This window comes from Aspergillus neoniger (genome assembly GCF_003184625.1).
Source record: "Aspergillus neoniger CBS 115656 unplaced genomic scaffold BO87scaffold_6, whole genome shotgun sequence".
Taxonomy (NCBI): Eukaryota; Fungi; Ascomycota; class Eurotiomycetes; order Eurotiales; family Aspergillaceae; genus Aspergillus; species Aspergillus neoniger.
In genome coordinates this window covers 61,312-78,040 of record NW_020291134.1, presented here as the reverse complement: position 1 = coordinate 78,040, position 16,729 = coordinate 61,312, and the positions used below count along the sequence as shown (strand labels likewise).

General features: G+C 51.4%; 7 protein-coding genes across 7 annotated transcripts; 4 read left to right on the top strand and 3 right to left on the bottom strand.

Moving 5' to 3' along the window:
* Window positions 1–25: 25 nt before the first annotated feature.
* BO87DRAFT_301812 (glycoside hydrolase family 43 protein) lies at window positions 26–1,098 on the bottom strand (the record flags this gene model as incomplete). Its single annotated transcript, XM_025619179.1, has 2 exons — window positions 26–326; window positions 413–1,098. 2 exons carry the CDS (start codon window positions 1,096–1,098, stop codon window positions 26–28), a joined length of 987 nt encoding a protein of 328 aa, XP_025482740.1.
* Window positions 1,099–1,411: 313 nt separating this feature from the next.
* BO87DRAFT_328054 (hydroxyacid-oxoacid transhydrogenase) lies at window positions 1,412–3,466 on the bottom strand. The gene is made up of 3 exons (XM_025620205.1): window positions 2,632–3,466; window positions 2,519–2,577; window positions 1,412–2,471 (listed from the first exon to the last, which is right to left on the bottom strand). The coding sequence occupies exons 1-3, from the start codon at window positions 3,048–3,050 to the stop codon at window positions 1,465–1,467; spliced, it is 1,485 nt and encodes a 494-aa protein (XP_025482739.1). The 5' UTR covers window positions 3,051–3,466; the 3' UTR covers window positions 1,412–1,464.
* Window positions 3,467–3,639: 173 nt separating this feature from the next.
* Window positions 3,640–5,251, top strand: BO87DRAFT_373693 (cyclin-dependent protein kinase). The gene is made up of 3 exons (XM_025622611.1): window positions 3,640–3,988; window positions 4,053–4,076; window positions 4,140–5,251. Exons 1-3 carry the CDS (start codon window positions 3,947–3,949, stop codon window positions 5,025–5,027), a joined length of 954 nt encoding a protein of 317 aa, XP_025482738.1. The 5' UTR covers window positions 3,640–3,946; the 3' UTR covers window positions 5,028–5,251.
* A 258-nt stretch (window positions 5,252–5,509) lies between these two features.
* On the bottom strand, window positions 5,510–6,783 carry BO87DRAFT_301676 (uncharacterized protein; the record flags this gene model as incomplete). Its single annotated transcript, XM_025619172.1, has 6 exons — window positions 5,510–5,772; window positions 5,828–5,898; window positions 5,956–6,329; window positions 6,379–6,446; window positions 6,496–6,532; window positions 6,586–6,783. The coding sequence occupies 6 exons, from the start codon at window positions 6,781–6,783 to the stop codon at window positions 5,510–5,512; spliced, it is 1,011 nt and encodes a 336-aa protein (XP_025482737.1).
* A 2,346-nt stretch (window positions 6,784–9,129) lies between these two features.
* BO87DRAFT_373691 (uncharacterized protein) lies at window positions 9,130–10,418 on the top strand. Its single transcript, XM_025622610.1, has 2 exons — window positions 9,130–9,658; window positions 9,733–10,418. Exons 1-2 carry the CDS (start codon window positions 9,409–9,411, stop codon window positions 10,275–10,277), a joined length of 795 nt encoding a protein of 264 aa, XP_025482736.1. The 5' UTR covers window positions 9,130–9,408; the 3' UTR covers window positions 10,278–10,418.
* Window positions 10,419–10,850: 432 nt separating this feature from the next.
* BO87DRAFT_456347 (FAD-dependent oxidoreductase) lies at window positions 10,851–12,529 on the top strand. The gene is made up of 4 exons (XM_025628716.1): window positions 10,851–11,186; window positions 11,250–11,518; window positions 11,620–11,990; window positions 12,058–12,529. The coding sequence occupies exons 1-4, from the start codon at window positions 10,885–10,887 to the stop codon at window positions 12,475–12,477; spliced, it is 1,362 nt and encodes a 453-aa protein (XP_025482735.1). The 5' UTR covers window positions 10,851–10,884; the 3' UTR covers window positions 12,478–12,529.
* A 159-nt stretch (window positions 12,530–12,688) lies between these two features.
* BO87DRAFT_373689 (TAPT1 family protein) lies at window positions 12,689–16,156 on the top strand. Its single transcript, XM_025622609.1, has one exon. The coding sequence runs from the start codon at window positions 12,978–12,980 to the stop codon at window positions 16,128–16,130; it is 3,153 nt and encodes a 1,050-aa protein (XP_025482734.1). The 5' UTR covers window positions 12,689–12,977; the 3' UTR covers window positions 16,131–16,156.
* Window positions 16,157–16,729: the final 573 nt, after the last annotated feature.

Genomic DNA, 16,729 nt, shown 5'->3' with positions numbered 1-16,729 from the left:
ATATACTCCTGTCAGTGGTTATAAACTAAGATAATGTCCTCCCCTCAACACCATCCACCGTGATATTAACCGGCAATATCTCCCCATCCTCATCAAAATACATCCGATCTATACAAACCACGCGATGATCCCGGGCCGTATCATTGACATACCGACGATGATAAACAATATAATAATCCTGTCCATCCGGTGTAAACACACTATTATGACCCGTACTCGTCCCCACCGCATCATTCCCCTGCAGAATCTTCTTTGGCGTACTCGAGAACGGCCCCGTCGGAGAATCAGCCGTGACATAACTGACTCCGTAAGAATTATCACCCCATCTAATCCCAACAACAAAGCTGCGTTAGCATCTCAACCATTCCCCATTTCAATCGACCACACAGAAACCTAAAAAGGGAGTACTCACCCCCCAACCGAAAACATATAATAATAAACCCCATTCCTCTTCAACATCCACGGCCCCTCAACATACCCCTCCGGAGTAATCTCCAAATACTCCCCCTTCAAACTCACCATATCCTCCCCCAACTCCACAACAACCGCATGACTCCACCCCCCAAAATACAACCAATTCCGACCATCATCATCCTGGAAGATCTGCGCATCGATTGCCTCTGCCCCATACACTGTGCCATTGACTAGTGGTTCACCGAGGACATCTTCGTATGGACCCTCGGGCTTCCCCGTGGTCGATTTCGCAACACCGATACCGGTTCCGTCACCAACGGAGAAATACATGAAATAGTCATATTCTTCTGCTGCTGCTGCTGCTGCTGCGCTGGCGGAGGAGCGGAGCTTCCGGCCCACGGACGGGGCCCAAGCGGCACGGTTCGTCGACCAAGGGATATTCGTGATGTTTAGGATGGTGGGGTGTTTGGTCCAAGTGAGGAGATCCGGAGAGCTGAAGGCGTCGAAGAAGGTTTGTTCGCTGTAGTCGGCTGAGTAGGTCGGGTAGATCCAATATTGGGCGTTGAAGAGACGTGCTTCTGGGTCGGCGTACCAGCCTGGGAAGACGGGGTTGCCGGCTTTGGTGACGGCGGAGGATGTGGTGGTGAGGAGGTTTTGTGGGAGGGGCTGTTGGGGGTGCGACATGGTGAGGGAGGAAAGGAAGGGGAGGATGGAGAGGTAGGTGGATGGGTTGTAGTGGTGTTTCATGGTGAGGGTGGGTGGATGGGATGAGGGGGCAGAGGGCGTGTCGAAGAGATGGCAATGGAGACGAGGTTGGGTATATAAGCAGGAAGGGGCGAGGATCGCTGCAGGAATGCGGGTGAGAATGCGGGGATGCGATACGCTTCATGACAAGGTCGGCTGATTGGACTAGTGGCTTGGTTCAGTCGAATATCGACAATCTCAAGGGACGCTGGCAGGGAAGCTGCAGGATTAGTGCACTTGGCATCTGGTCACTGTCATTTGGACCATCATGCAATTTCAGACTATTTCGCTATGTACACACTTAAGCTAATACTCCAGCGACTCTTCGAGCAGTCCCCGCAGCTCGGCCCTCTCTGCCTCCAGCTCCTTATTCAGCGTCGGCGCAAGTGCCAGCACTCGCTGCTGTGGAATGGTGCCCTCCACCAGGGAGTCAATGTCACCGGCTCTGAAGCCCAGATCTTTCAAGCCGCGGGGCTGATCGCCCAGCCGGACCAGGAAGTTGGCCAGTGCCTCACCCAAGACTTCACCAGCGCTTTCCCGCTTGACATTCGAGATGTCTACTCCGAACGCCTCAGCGGCCGCCAGATGCCGGTCAGGGTTGGAAGCAGCTGTGAAGCGGAACACCGCCGGCGCGGTCACTGCCACCGACACACCGTGGGGAATGATAGGGTGGTCCACAGAGTAGCCAGCATGTTTATAGCCCGGGTTCTGGCTGGAAATAGGATAGCTCATGCCGTGGCAGAGATGAACGCCTGCGTTTCCGAACCCAACACCAGCCAGCGTAGCGGCTAGAAGCATCTGGGACTGCGCCTCAAAGTCGTCGGGATCCTTAACCGCCCGGGGGAGATACTTGACAGTGCTCTTCAGGGCCTGCAGAGAGAAGATGTCGGAGATAGGGTTCGCACCCTGGTACGCGGGGCGGTTGATGGGATTAGTCGGACGAGGTGTCCGTTCATTGTACGGGATCGCCGTCCATGACTCCAGCGAGTGACAGAGCACATCCAGACCCGAGGAAGCATGGACCGCCGACGGCATGGTCCGTGTGTTAATCGGATCACAAATTCCCAGAGTGGGCTTCAGGTTCCGATGGGCAATACCAGTCTTGGCCTTCTTGGACACTAGGTCAAAGATGGCAGTTCCTGTAGTCTCCGAACCGGTACCTGCTGTAGTCGGCACAGCCACCAGAGGCTTCAGCGGCCGGTTAACAGGCAAACCCTTACCCAGTGGCGCATTGACGAAGTCGAGGAAATCAGCATCGGGAAAGACGGTGTAGAGATTCATCAATTTGGCGGTGTCAATGACCGATCCACCGCCTGGCGCCGTTAGCCGGATCAAGGGATGACCTGGGGACGATACTCACCTACGGCGAGGAAAGCGTCCGGGTTGTAAGGTTTAGCAAATGCAATTGCTTCCTTGACACTGTTGTTATTAGCAATCGGCAATTGATAATAGAACATGCGATGGGAGACGAACGAGCTATCCTTGGGTTCAATCCGGACCTTGTCAAAGACGGTGAACTCAATCCCCTCACGCGATAGACCTTCCACCGCCTGTTTCATGGCATCCAGCTTGGCAACGTTTTCATCCGTCACAATGCACACACGCTTTGCCTTCATGTTGGCAAAGTCCATACCGACTTCTTTCGTGGCTCCAGGGCCAAAACGAATGCTGGAGGCGGCCATTTCAAAGGCGTATTCCTTTTGACGGGAGGGGTCGACCGGGGTGGCCATATGACGACGCACATGGTCGGATAGTGTGGGAGAGCGATGGTGATGATGGTGATTGGGATTGGAATGGCACGGACATGATGGAGGATGAGTGTATTGGACGGTACGCAGTAGATTGCGGGCTCTACTGGCGGCCGAAGGGGCGACGCGAACGGCGCTGACCATAATGCGGGGTTGTAGACAGGCAAGAGGTGAGTGGAGAGGTATAGAGCAGAAGAGAAGCGATTGAAGTCCAAGTAAAGACCAGTAATTGAAGATTAGATGAAGAGGGAAGAGGGACGAAGAAGAAAGAAGAGCAAGACACAGGGAGAGAACAGGAGGTAAAAGAAGCAGCCGAGGAGCAAAGCTGGAGATGGAGACCAAATGCGGGGATTCTCGCTCGGACAGAAGACCGACTCCAACGCTTCCTCTCAGCCTCCAGATCTTCCTTCCCTTTCAATTATTACTCTCCACCGACAAAGCAGACGATCGCATGGGGACGGCTATCCTAATTCGCTGGCGGCACCGAATGATGCAACTGGCTTGCCATCGCCCAAAAATAAGAAATCAGAAAGGTACTGTCCCTTGGATCGGACATGGCGATACCCAAAGGGGAAGTACCGAGGTCCACTCCCCATTCGGCGATTGACATCCATCTCGGTGATCTCCTACCAAGTTATATTGCTATCATATCGACAATCCACCATACTTGTTCCTGCTGTAGAATCCCTCAGTATACATAATGTAGCTTGAGCACTCTGATCTCTCACGGACTCGTCAGCCGACATACGTACTCCCCTTCACCCCAGCCTGAGCTAAGGCCTCCGACCAGTTCCCGTCCACCAATGAATGACATTCCGCAGCCCATCATCTTCCGCAACCCGTGGGCCTAATGAATTAGCAATAGTTACCTTATCGACCTGGAGATTTCCGGTGCACAGGCAATGTCATCGGCAGGGAAACTTGGCGGGGTTTGTGCCTGACAGTCAGACTCTCTGCATTCGATCCTTCAACTACTGCAGACCCCCATTAAACTCATCCTCCACCACTTCCACAAAAGCCACACCCTCACCACCACCACCATGACCCGAACATCTCCCAACTCCTTCCAACAGCTGGAAAAGGTAAGCGCTACAACCACCAACCCCCCACAACATCTCCATACAGAACCACCGCTAACCACCCCAGCTCGGCGAAGGCACCTACGCCACGGTACCCCAACCCACTCCCCACACCGTCAATCCCCCCCACCACCACCTAACAGCCCTGAACTAGGTCTTCAAAGGCCGCAACACCAAAACCGGCGAGCTCGTCGCACTCAAAGAAATCGCCCTCGACACAGAAGAAGGCACACCCTCGACCGCGATCCGCGAGATCTCTCTCATGAAAGAGCTCCATCACGAGAACATCCTCCGCCTCCACGATGTCATCCACTCCGAGAACCGACTCATGCTCGTCTTCGAATACATGGACAAAGACCTAAAGCGCTACATGGACACCAACGGCGGGCATCTCGAACCCTCCATCATCAAATCCTTCGCAAACCAACTCATCTGCGGCGTCGCCTTCTGTCACAAGAACCGCATCCTCCACCGCGATCTCAAACCCCAGAACCTCCTGGTCAACCATAAGGGCCAGCTCAAACTCGCAGACTTCGGTCTCGCCCGCGCATTCGGCATCCCGGTAAACACCTTCTCCAATGAGGTCGTCACGCTGTGGTACCGCGCGCCAGACGTATTACTGGGCAGTCGAAGCTACAGCACGAGCATCGACATCTGGTCTATCGGATGCATCATCGCGGAGATGTCTATAGGTCGGGCATTGTTTCCCGGATCGAATAATGAGGACCAATTGCAGAAGATTTTCAAGGTCATGGGAACCCCGTGTGAGACGTCGTGGAGGGGGGTGTCGAGGTTGCCTGAGTATCGCGCGGATTTCCCACTGTATGTGGAACAGGACTTGTGGGGATTGATGCCTAGGATGGAAGAAAGGGGGATGGGACTTGTCAGGGCGATGTTGAGGTTACAGCCTGAGATGAGGATTAGTGCTGTGGATGCGTTGAATTATTCTTGGTTTACTGGTGGTCAGCTCTGTAATGAGGAGGTGCGTGCTATCTTCTCAGGGCGGCTGAGGGACAGGGTGGCTGGTGATGGGGTTGTCTGATGGGGTGTTGTTCGGTCATGCTAGGGGGTGGTGCAGGTGAAACTAAAGCGGGGGATCTTCAACTCCAGGGTAATTTGCAAGGGAGGGAGCTAAATCATTGGGGAAAGGAGAACTTGGGGTCAGGAGGCAGGAAGCAGGAGTAACTGGGAGCTAGGTCGTGGACTTGCGAGTCTTCGAGATCGGTAATTAAATTTTTCTAACATCAAGAGGCTACTTAATGCGACCATTTTTTGCTTGTCGTTCCCTTCAGCTTATAGACACTAATATGCAAAGAAGCAAGTACTAAGATATGGGTATAAAATTGTGCATTAATAATCCACTAACTATATACATCTCACGAATATTAAAGGATTCCTCAATCGTAACATAAGACAAGCAGAAAAGATTAGAGCCATTACATGACCAACACATTGATCCTCACACATGACAATAAGACTTAGATTTTGACATTGCTCGACAGCAGTAGTTAAGGAGTAACTACCTCAAGGCTTCTCATGCTCAGCATGCACCTCGTGGCCAGCGGAGATGGTAGTCTGGGTTCCGCAGGGGTCAAACAGGGTTCGGTCGGAAGAAGAGAATCCCTCTTCCGACGAGTTGGTTGATCCCTTTCCAGGCTCCTGGTCGGAGTACCGGAGTCGAGACCAGAGCTTGACGTTGAATAGTGGCCGGATGTGAGACATGCATGCCGCTGTGATTCCTACCGCTGCCTCCATACATGTCCACACGACGACGGGAACTTGGTTGTCTAGGGGATTCATTAGCGCTTTGATGTATGGGTAGAGGCACGATGATGTACTCACAGGTGATATCTGGACCGGCTTGTGTTAGCTGGATCATTGCGACCAGGCGCAAAATGTCGAAGATCAGGGTCCTGGGTTGGGTTAGTACTAGACACTTTCTTGCTTTTTCAGAGGGGAGGGGGACATACAGAATTCCGACCAGGAACACTCCCGACAGCAACAACCGTTGAGTCTTGGAGATGGGTAGTTCCCAGACGCTTTTCAGCGGCATAATGAGCAGAACCACGTCTGTGAGAATGTTGGGGATCTGCTGGCCGTAGTAGTAGCCCACGGTGTTGACGCAGTGGCCTGGGACCGGGCGATCCCAGAACTTCTGAACAGGCACACAGTTCAGAACACCGCCGATGCTGATGCTCACAGCCCAGAGGACAACAATTACGGAAACGATGTTGGCTGCGATTTTCATGCTCCTAGCAGCAAATAGCCGCTTGTAGACTGCCAGGATAGATAGCTTGATGAACATGACGCAGAGAGTGTAAACGAAGGAATTGGACCATCCGATCTGTTCGTGGTTAACGATCATCATGGGAAGGGGATTTGTAGACACGAACCTTAAAGTAAACCGTCAGGTTCTTTTGCGGGATCATGTTGATGTGACATCCGAGGCCGTTCCATAGAACTGTAACGGTTAGACATATCGTGGGCATCCTTGGGTGAGGATAACTTACGGATTGTGACACCGATCGAACAGCCATATTTGAAGAGCTTGAGGCACAAGTTAGCATGAATCCCAAGTAAGATACAAGTGATGACCATACCAAAGCTATTATCATAAGATAGTCATCCAAGTACAACCGTGACCCAGTGATCTTTCTCGCGAGAAGACGTAGGGCCACGGCAACCGTGGACATAATAAAGGCAAAATAAAGTGCAATAATGGTCGACCGACGAAGGTTCTCATTGGGGTGCTGGAAGTCACCCTCGGTGCCTCCACCTGACACTTGTTCTAGCGACATTATGGGCACAGACAAGGTTAGAGTATGGGTCGGTAATGACTGCAAGTAATTGATAGTTCGTGGCTGTTGGTATTTGGAATCGAGGCAAACTGCAGACCAACGAACTCATTAAGTACTTTCTGACAGGACTATTTTTGGGTAGGGAGAAGGGCTGGTTGTTAAGGGACGTTGGATGTATCCTGATCTGCATGGGGCTGCACATTCGGTGTCTATACATCACATCCTGTTCTACGGCAGAGCCAATGACAGGCCAGCCAGGAGTTCGAAGAGGGGACTAGGTAGCACCGTATGTCCATTTTCGAAGATACCGAGCCCAGGCTACTGAAGATCACGAAGGGGTGTTTACTCCGTACGTCGGTTCGCCCTCTAGGAGAGAGGGCGGGGACTCCAAGGCAACCAAGAGGGGGACCCTCTGGACTCGGATTCGACATGTATCAGTCACTTGAGACACCGTTGAACCCCCTGCCAAGTGATAGACTAACAGGCTAACGAGGAACGGTAGTTGCAGCTTAGTCTGTGCGTTGCAGCCCTTGCTTCACAGGTTGCCGAAAACCTGGTAAGAGTCGGCAGTATCGAAGCCAATTGAATCCGTGGCACAGCACCATCTCGCGTGGCTGATAAGGTTTGCCAGGCACCGCACGGATCGGATGTATCAACTTCCAGACGCGATGCATCCTCATACTGCCGAACCACTCCACTTTCATGCAGTTCAGACTCATTTTCGGGTTCTTCAGCTGGTAATGTGAAGATAAAGATTTTTCTGGATTTCTCCGCGCTGTGGCTCTGATAATAGGACAATGTGGCATTGTTTGGCGGGATAGGCGAGCTATTAATTCCTTTTTGCGCTCGTCGAGCGCGTTAGCGCCATTTGAATCGATGGCCTACTAATTCTCCGATTCCCCCATCTCCTTATTCACCAGTATGGAGCCTTGATACGAGTATCCAGCGATCATGTCTCAAGGGCCCAGCATTGCCAGCCAAGGTCCTTATCAAGTAGTCATCGCCCATGGTTCCGATCTTCAAAGACATCTCTCGCCTTGTAATTATCCCACAGTTGCTTCAACGCTGGCAGCCGTTATCCGTCATCAACGCACTCCACTTCTTGGGGAATCATGAGCAGTCATCAGACTCTGCCGAATTTGTCGTCCTCGGCCTGCAGTAGACCTGTCAGCATTCACTGTCCACATTCGAACCAGCCTTATCTTCTCCTCAATGCAGCGTGCTCCTTATTGATGGCCTACTGTCAATAATCAGATTCGAATTTCTCCTTTTCATTACCAAGTCACGATGATCAGCCCTCTCTGTTCACTATCGGTCTCTGTTTAGCAGAGGTTATAGGCAATAATATAAAAGCGCGCTCCCTCATCCTTGGGCGCCGTTTGATCAATTGTGCAACCTCAGATCAATAGTAAGTCGATTTGTGCAACATTATGAACCCAGGGGAGTGGTTGCGATGATTTACACCATATATCGATCGTGCATCATTAACGGGCGCAAATAGTTCCACTAATATGGTAGATGAGATGCAAAGACGTTAATGGAGAACACTAGCTCATAACGTCCGGACAAATTATGAAGTCGCAAAACTGATATCGTGCCTGGATTCGATCACAACGGCCGACTGGAGACAATAAGGTCAAAAGCAGAAAAGGGGAAGTGAAGCCGTCCTCCATAGTAGTACGGTGCGTGGCTGGATCACCTGATTGACAGCAAGCGATCTACGGGATCTTCCCCTGGAGACCACCTTCTTTCGGACGACCACCGAACGAGTGCCTCAAAGTACGTTTAATCGATCTCCAGCTGCCGTTCGAATTGATTTATTTCAATATTGATGCTTCTCGAACTCCTCACCGAGAATATGGTCTTCAATCAATAAAGTATATTGTTGGGCTTGCAGCAACCGCACACGAAAGCAGAGCATGGGCAATATGGCGAGCGCACCCAGGCGGTCCTTCATACACCGCAGCGTGGACCCATGAAGCCCTGATATGTGAATGTGGCCACTGCAACCCGCACCATGACTCTGCGTGGCCCCCACTCTTGAGCCGAGACCGCGCTAAGACTGCGAAAGTTGTCGAAGGATTTGGGTCATCCGACCTTATTCGCGGTAACTATTGTGAAGTTTCGATTAGAGTAAGCTTCTAGCTCTGCACTTTGATTTTAAGCCTTGTCACCAGATTCTGGACGCAACACTGAAATCTTCATAGGGCCCTCGTCAAGATTTTCAGACTATGCCCAATGCTCGATGGAGTTTGCAAAGTACGAAGAGTTTCTTCTGCAATCCAAGGAATGACTAGCGCTGCTGGTGCACATTTTCATGTTACCCTCTAAGTCGCGACTAGTCCAGCGGGACAACGAGAGTTAGTATAGAGGCCTCTTAGGCTCTTAACCCACTTGTCTAACCAACGGACTAGCCAAGAAATACGAACACTACTATCCCTGAGCCTAGTTTGATCCCTCAACAATCAAGGCGGGATTTCTGCAAAACATTTATCAACTCATCCAGCCGCTCGTAAACAGCGTTGCGCACTCTCCTGGCCAAAATGCCACACATTCTCCTTGAACGAACAAATCATCCTACAACCCTACGATAATACTGCTTCTTATAATCTAATTGCGAAAACAATGTTCATCTTCACACTCACACTCACCCTCTTCATCTCTCTCTCCTCCGCCCGCACATGCTACCACCCCGACAAGTCCGTCGCCACCAATAACGTCCCCTGTACGTCCGCTGACACGGCCTATTGCTGCGACTCCGATGCGATCTGCATGTCTAATGGCTACTGCGTTGGAGTCGGAGCCCAGCCATATGTCTTTTTCCGGGGCTCTTGTACAGACGAAAACTGGGGTAGCGGCTGTCCGACACAGTGTGGTAAGTCGTCTCGCTTCCTTCCCTCCACCACCTAGTACCTATCCCGTGCATCAACTTACATGCGTACCAAACAGTAAATAAAAACCCTAGCGGCGGCGCACCTATCATCGGAATCGGCACCGACAGCTCCGGAGATGCACAATACTGCTGCGGCTTTCAGGTCAAGAACAACGGGTCTTCGGAGTGCGTGGATGGCGACACGGCGTTCACTTTAAACAATGGAGAGATGATTCTCGGGCGGGCCGCGCTGGAGAATGTGACGGAAGTTAGTAACGCCAGTTCCACTTCGACAACCACGGTTTCCACCGAGACAGTGCTAGCGACCTCGGCGACTTGTTCAAGCAGTGAGAAGCACTGTAGCTCAAATGCGACGGCTGTAGGAGCTGGTGTGGGCGTGCCCCTGGGAGTGCTGGCTGTGTCGGCTGTCGTGTGGGCGCTTTGGGAAAGGAGCAGGAGAATTACAGCATCTACTGCTGCTGCTCCTAACGTTCAAGAGGGGTTTAAAGGACTTGTGCAAGAAAGCTATGTTCCGCACAGGATGCAACAGGCGCCGACGGAGTTGGACACGCGAGCCAGGATATCGGAGATGATGGGAAGTAGCTACCAACATGCACCCTAAAACGTTGAATATTCATAGGGAGTAATAAGTTGCGAGAGCATTTCACTTTACAATTGCCATTCCAACACCCAGCACATCAGTTAAGTGTGATGAGTCGTTACCTTTAACCGTTCAATTTAAGTAGACGATGTTTTGCTTGACGCCCAAAAGGATGTAGCGAGATGTTTTCCGCAGTGGGGTTGAGGCGTCCAGCTTGTCTATTGTGGGATTTAAACTTCTCCAGTTGTAACATTCCCGCCTCGGCAAACACCATTACAACAACTCAATGGGTAATCCCATTGGTGTTAGCAAGTAACGTAGTTGAGGTCCATACAGTGGAAAGCATGAGTTTTTCTTTGTTACAATTTCCGAAAATCACTGCCAATAACCGTTAGGTGTTTGGATTAGGCGACCGCATGTAAGCACTAAGAGGTTACGAACAGCTACCAAGAGTGACGGCTTTGCCACTAGATCTAGGCGAGCGTACCAATCACTGCGTGCAGTTGTATAGTTTGACATGGGTACTTGTGAGGTACAAAGATTATAAAGCTAATGCTGTTCGCTTCTGTAAGGTCTCTTTGTCAATCTTTGTTACTACCATTTTATCTACACCAGTAAAATATATACAATGGCTCCCAGACCGTGCAAAGTCATCATCGCGGGCGGCGGTGTCGCCGGACTCTCTCTGGCACTTATGCTGGAGAAGCATGACATTGACTATCTACTTCTAGAAGCGTACCCCGAGGTCTTGGCTACTGTTGGCGCGGGCATCGCTCTCGCTCCTAATGGTCTCCGCATCATTGAACAGTTGGGGTGTTATGAGGATTTGCAGAAGTGTTCGGCGGGTGCTGACCAGGTTCACTTTCGGAAGCCTGATGGAGAGACGCTCTGGGGACTGGACGAAGGATTGGCTGAGACGTGTATTGCGAAGTGTGTCCCTCTTGCTTGCTTGCTCACTCAATCGTTGAAGGATTATGCTTACCAGGATGACAGGCATGGGTATACCTATATGTGGATGGACAGGAAGTCTCTCCTGGAGGTTTTGTACAACAACATTGCGGACAAATCAAAGGTTTTGCCTGGCAAGCGTGTGGCCAGTGTCACGCATACCGACAATGGTGTTGATGTCGTCACAACTGATGGGTCAACGTACTCTGCCGATATCATCGTTGGAACAGACGGCACCCATTCCAAGCTGAGGCAGGAAATGGTTAGACACGCCGAAGGCCTAGGGCTCAGGGAGGATTATGCGGAAGAAGACAGTCAGTTGAACAAACCTTCCTGCCTGCCCCCCCCCCCCCCCCACCTTTGTTTTTTACATGTATAGGATGTGATGGTATCTAACCGATATGGTATAATGCAGAGGTCGCTGCAAGTTACAGCTGTATCTTTGGAATGTCTGATCCCGTCCCAGGCTTCCCCAGTCGCTCACTTGAATTTGTGACAAATGAAGGCTTCTCATATGTGCTGGGTGCTGGTCCTGCCGGGCGCGTCTATTGGTTCCTGATGGAGAAAATGAAGCAGACATACTATGGTGCCGACATCCCTCGATTCAGTGAAGAAGACAAGCAGCGCACTCTTCAAGAGCATTGGAATGACCAGGTCACGCCAACTGTTCGCCTGTCCGATCTCTGCAAGCGTCAGTTGAGCACGATATACACACCTATGCCAGAGTTCGTCTACAAGAAATGGCACCTGGGAAGGATCATTACTATTGGAGACGCTTGCCACAAGGTGAGGAGACCTGGCCCCTTGCTACCAGTGTTGTACCGCGACTAACCAGTTGGCGGGATCGGTACAGGTCCTCCCTATTACCGCGCAAGGGGGTAATCAGGCTTTCGAAAGCGCCGCGGCCGTGGTAAATGGCTTGATGACAGCGTTGTCGCAGGCGTCGGGCTCAGGCCCACTCTCCCAGTCGGAGATTCAGTTAATGTTTGAGCGAGTGCAGAACATTCGCGAGCCGCGCACATTTAGTATTATCGAAACAACTCACAAACGACAGAAGTTGGACACAATGGATACCCCGGAGCTGAAAGAGTTTCTGCTTACCAAGTATGCAGGGCTGATGCCAGGGGAGTTGTGGAAACGATGGGCTCATACATTTACCCCGGCCGTGTCTTTGGATATGCTCGATCTGCCTGCTAGACCGAAGAGTGTTCCCTTTGACGATGAGGCCTTGAGAAATAAGGATAGCAACAAAGCTCGGGAGGCGCACCTGTAGTTAGATAATAAGTGGATAGCACTACTCCCTACTCACTGAATGACATGACGCTTGCTGTTTCATCGATCTCGGCCTTAGAGAGAATTAAATCCGAAGAGAGAAAGGACGGTTGGGGATGACAGGCCGCTGACCGCCTTGGGGTTCCGGGGATCGCAAGCAAAGCCCCCAGGGTCTCTTTCTGGTTTTCATGATAAGCAACTTCGTCGCTACGAAAGAGTTCTTTCGATTTCTGCAATTCCTAACAAGGGCTGATTTTCATTGATCAAGTTTGACAGTCCGCAGTTTGCCCACAGCATGATCCCGAATTCCCCTTAATCTTCGGTCCGCTGGTCGCGTTGCGCAGTCAGTCAGCTCGGCACTATCAACCACCCCTACCACCGTGGCCTCGCCTTTCCCCCAACCCCGCCGGCGAATCCCTCGAGGCTGTTTCGGATCATGACATCAGTGTTAATATCCAATCTGCGCTGCTATATAATGGTCAATAGTCATTGATATCGATTATGGATGAACTACCCGACCACCCCAGCCAGCAAGTATCAGACACGATCACCCATGTGGCCGCGCCGGGCGGACAGGAAACCCCAGTATCTCCCCGGAAGAGAGAACATGAGAGCGGCATGGATCGCGAAGGTCATAGCTTGGGGGTTGGAAAGTCTCGGCAAAGCAGACCGGTAGATTCGCACCGCGAGGATAAGGAGGATCATGCCAACGGTCCATTAAGCCGAACCATGCAACAAGAAAGATCCGCAACATCGGATACTATGAGTGCTCACGAGCGGAGCAATAAGGAGGAAGCCACGCACCGATTTGGTGCGCCTGTCAGCGACCACGACCTAAATAGGTTTCCCAGCCAACCCACGGTGAACGGCGACCAGAAAAGCGGTCAGCCAGTGCTTCCTTCAGACCAGGCCCTAGGGATGATCTTCGAACACTTGTTGGAGGGCTCGGACAGCGCAGATCATCGTACGACATCGAGGACCTCTTTAGTGGATGTTTTCGAAGGTCCCGATGTAGCTTCTGTCGTCCATTGGTGGTCGCAGAACACATCCCCTGTCAGGAACCAAGATAAGGAGCAGGAGCGGGTAGTTAAGCTTTCTCCGGCCAGGATACAGGAACTCACATCATCCCCTCAGTCTATTCCTTATCGTGCAGCACCCCCGGAGTCGGATCGCGGTCGACGTGCAGTATCAGATGGCATGCATGCAGCGATCTCACCATCGCAGCCTGACCAATCTGCAACTCTTCTACCGAATGAGCACAAGGTAACCGGCGACAGCGTCCCCAAACTTCGTCCCAGCAAGGATCTAGCCATCGATGTCTCTGCTGCCACGGCAGCTAAGCAACCTTCTCGGACTCGGCCGCAAGGCTCTCGGGCTGCATCTACACCCAGCTCACGACGGCAAACCATGCCAACAACCAGTGAACGACTGACACAAACTTGGACATCACGGGGGAAGCAAGAGCGCGCCTCTCTCAGTCGAGAGTCTGATGGAAAACACCTTACCCCGTCGCCACACATCACTGGCCCTGAGCCTGCTCTACCGTCCCCTATGCCTCCAACCATTCCTCTCCCTCCCTTGTCTGTTCCGACATACCTACAATTAGAATTGGCCTCCGGTCGACCGTCTCCGCTATACATTCACCGCTCCGCAATGAGCGACTTTCCATATGAATCGTCTCGGGTCAAACTTGAACGTCTGATGAACTTTTTGATGCTGCCTCCCGCATTGGAACGAGTCCTCTGGTTTGGTATCTTAGCGTGTCTCGATTCTTGGTTGCATACATTTACCATTCTTCCTCTTCGTTTTATCAAAGCATTGTATATTCTTCTGGAGTCATGGGCTGTCAATCTTGGCGTTGAGTTTCGTTATGTGACAGGTTTCATTTTCAAAGGTGTTGGGCGAGTGTGGCGGAGACGACACCGAGCATCATCGACGGACGAGTCTTCGAAGGTTGCTGACCCTGGAAAGTCGACCTCTGAGAAGCAGGAGAACGGATCAGTGGAACGAGAGTCTCGCAATCGGGCCACAGAACTGCGCAAGCGTCACCATAAGCACCGGCGGCAGAAGAGCATCCCGTCAGCTTTGATGCCAGATGACAAGGCTGACATTCTTAAAGGGCTGCTCATCATATCTACCTGCTGCGTGTTGATGCGCTTTGATGCAAGTCGAATGTATCACTGGATCCGAGGACAGGCTGCGATCAAACTCTATGTGATCTATAATGTGCTAGAGGTCAGCGATCGGTTATTCGCTGCCATTGGACAAGACGTGCTTGAGTGCCTATTCTCGCGGGAAGCTCTGGAGCGTCGCCCGGACGGGCGCAGCAAGGTCTTCCGACCATTTGGATTGTTCTTGCTGGCATTAGCATACACAGTCATCCACGCAACGGCCCTCTTTTATCAGGTGATGACATTGAATGTCGCGGTGAATTCGTATTCAAACGCGCTCATTACCCTGCTGCTTTCAAACCAGTTTGTGGAGATTAAATCCACGGTATTCAAGAAATTCGAGAAAGAGAATCTCTTCCAGCTTCTCTGTGCAGACGTGGTTGAGCGGTTCCAGCTCTGGTTGATGCTTACCATCATCGCGTCGCGAAACCTTGTTGAGACTGGAGCATTCAATGCCCTTGGTAGCTTGAGCTTCAGTCTTGGAGGCTACACATCCACGGGGACCAACAGCACGCCCCTATCGACTCCTCCCCGGACCTCCTCATCTATCCTGCCACAGGCCTTTACAATTGTGCCATCATCAATAATTGCGTCCTTCAGTCAGGTGAACACGTACCTGCCGACTCTCGCACAGGTTCTAGGGCCGTTCTTGGTCGTTTTAGGTTCGGAAATGCTAGTGGATTGGCTAAAGCATGCCTACATTGGCAAATTCAACAACACGCGGCCAGCCATCTACGGACGGTTTCTGGATATTCTGGCGAAGGACTACTACACCAATGCCTTTGCAGACCAGAACCTGACCCGTCGCTTAGGTTTGCCGGTGATCCCACTGTCTTGCCTCTTCTTCCGAGTCTCCGTCCAAACGTACCAGATGTTCATTACTGCCTTGCTTCCTCAACAACCCTCCTCCACAGCAGTAGAGGCCACCACCCTATCCGCTATCCACAGCCAGTACGTGCCGGCTCCAATGCCCTCACCTCCTCCATTAACGCTGCGAAACTTTATCCCGACGTCAACCGCCTACGTGGGTGCCTTCTTCCGCCAACTTCTAGCCAACACCATGCCATCGCCCGCCCAATCCGTCTACATCTTCACCATAGTCCTCATCTTAACAGGCTTCGTGGTCCTCCTAATCCTGAAGCTTCTCTTGGGTATGGTCCTGCTAGCGTACGCTCGATCTCGATACAAGGCGATGAAGCTGCGCGAAACATCAACTCAAGCCAATGCCCCATCGGCAGCACCTGCTGATGAACCCAACGGAACAGCACCCCGTGGACGAGCATTTGCAGTTGAAGGCGGCCGACGATTCGGCGGATGGGGCGTAGTCGAGGTCAACGATGACCATCGACGATGGATCTATGCGGATGACCCTGAGGGGCTGCGTCGGCTGAAGGCCAAAGAAGAGAAAGACAAGAATACCAAGGAGGACCTGAATATGGATCATGTCCAACGCTACGAGATGGTAGCTAAGAGAATCTGGTAAATGGCAAATAACAAACTTTGTAATTGGCCTTATGTACATCCTAGGAGTAATTATTATCTATTACATTCCACTTCAATGAATGAGTTCTTACCTCTGTGTATAACGGGCCACTACTAGTCATCCGCTATAGTCTAGTCAGGCTAACTATCCCTGTTCGGACCATCGGTCACGTTTTAGTTCTTATCTGCCTGTCTAAGTTCCATCGTCCCCTCTTCTACTCTTCTGTGCTTTTGTCCTGTGTGACAAAATCCTTTCCTTGTCCAAAAAGCAATTCCTGTTCTCCATCATACTTTTTGCTTCTGGTTTTCTCTGTCAGCTGGAACGGTCACAAACCATCACGAGTTCCTATCTATTACCAGCACCGCTTCACATCATTCGTCAGGTACCGATAAGTCAACAGTTTGGAAAAAGAAAACAAAGCAGAGAGAAAAGTTCATATGTGCATTCTATATGCCTGTTGGTATGTATGTACAGTTATTCATAAAAGTATATGATAATCGCTAATTGTAACGTTGATGAGAACGCCAGGGCTAAAAGTGTTAATCAATCCCAGTCATGTTGAAGAAGGAACGTGTTTGTCATGTGCATGCGACATATTG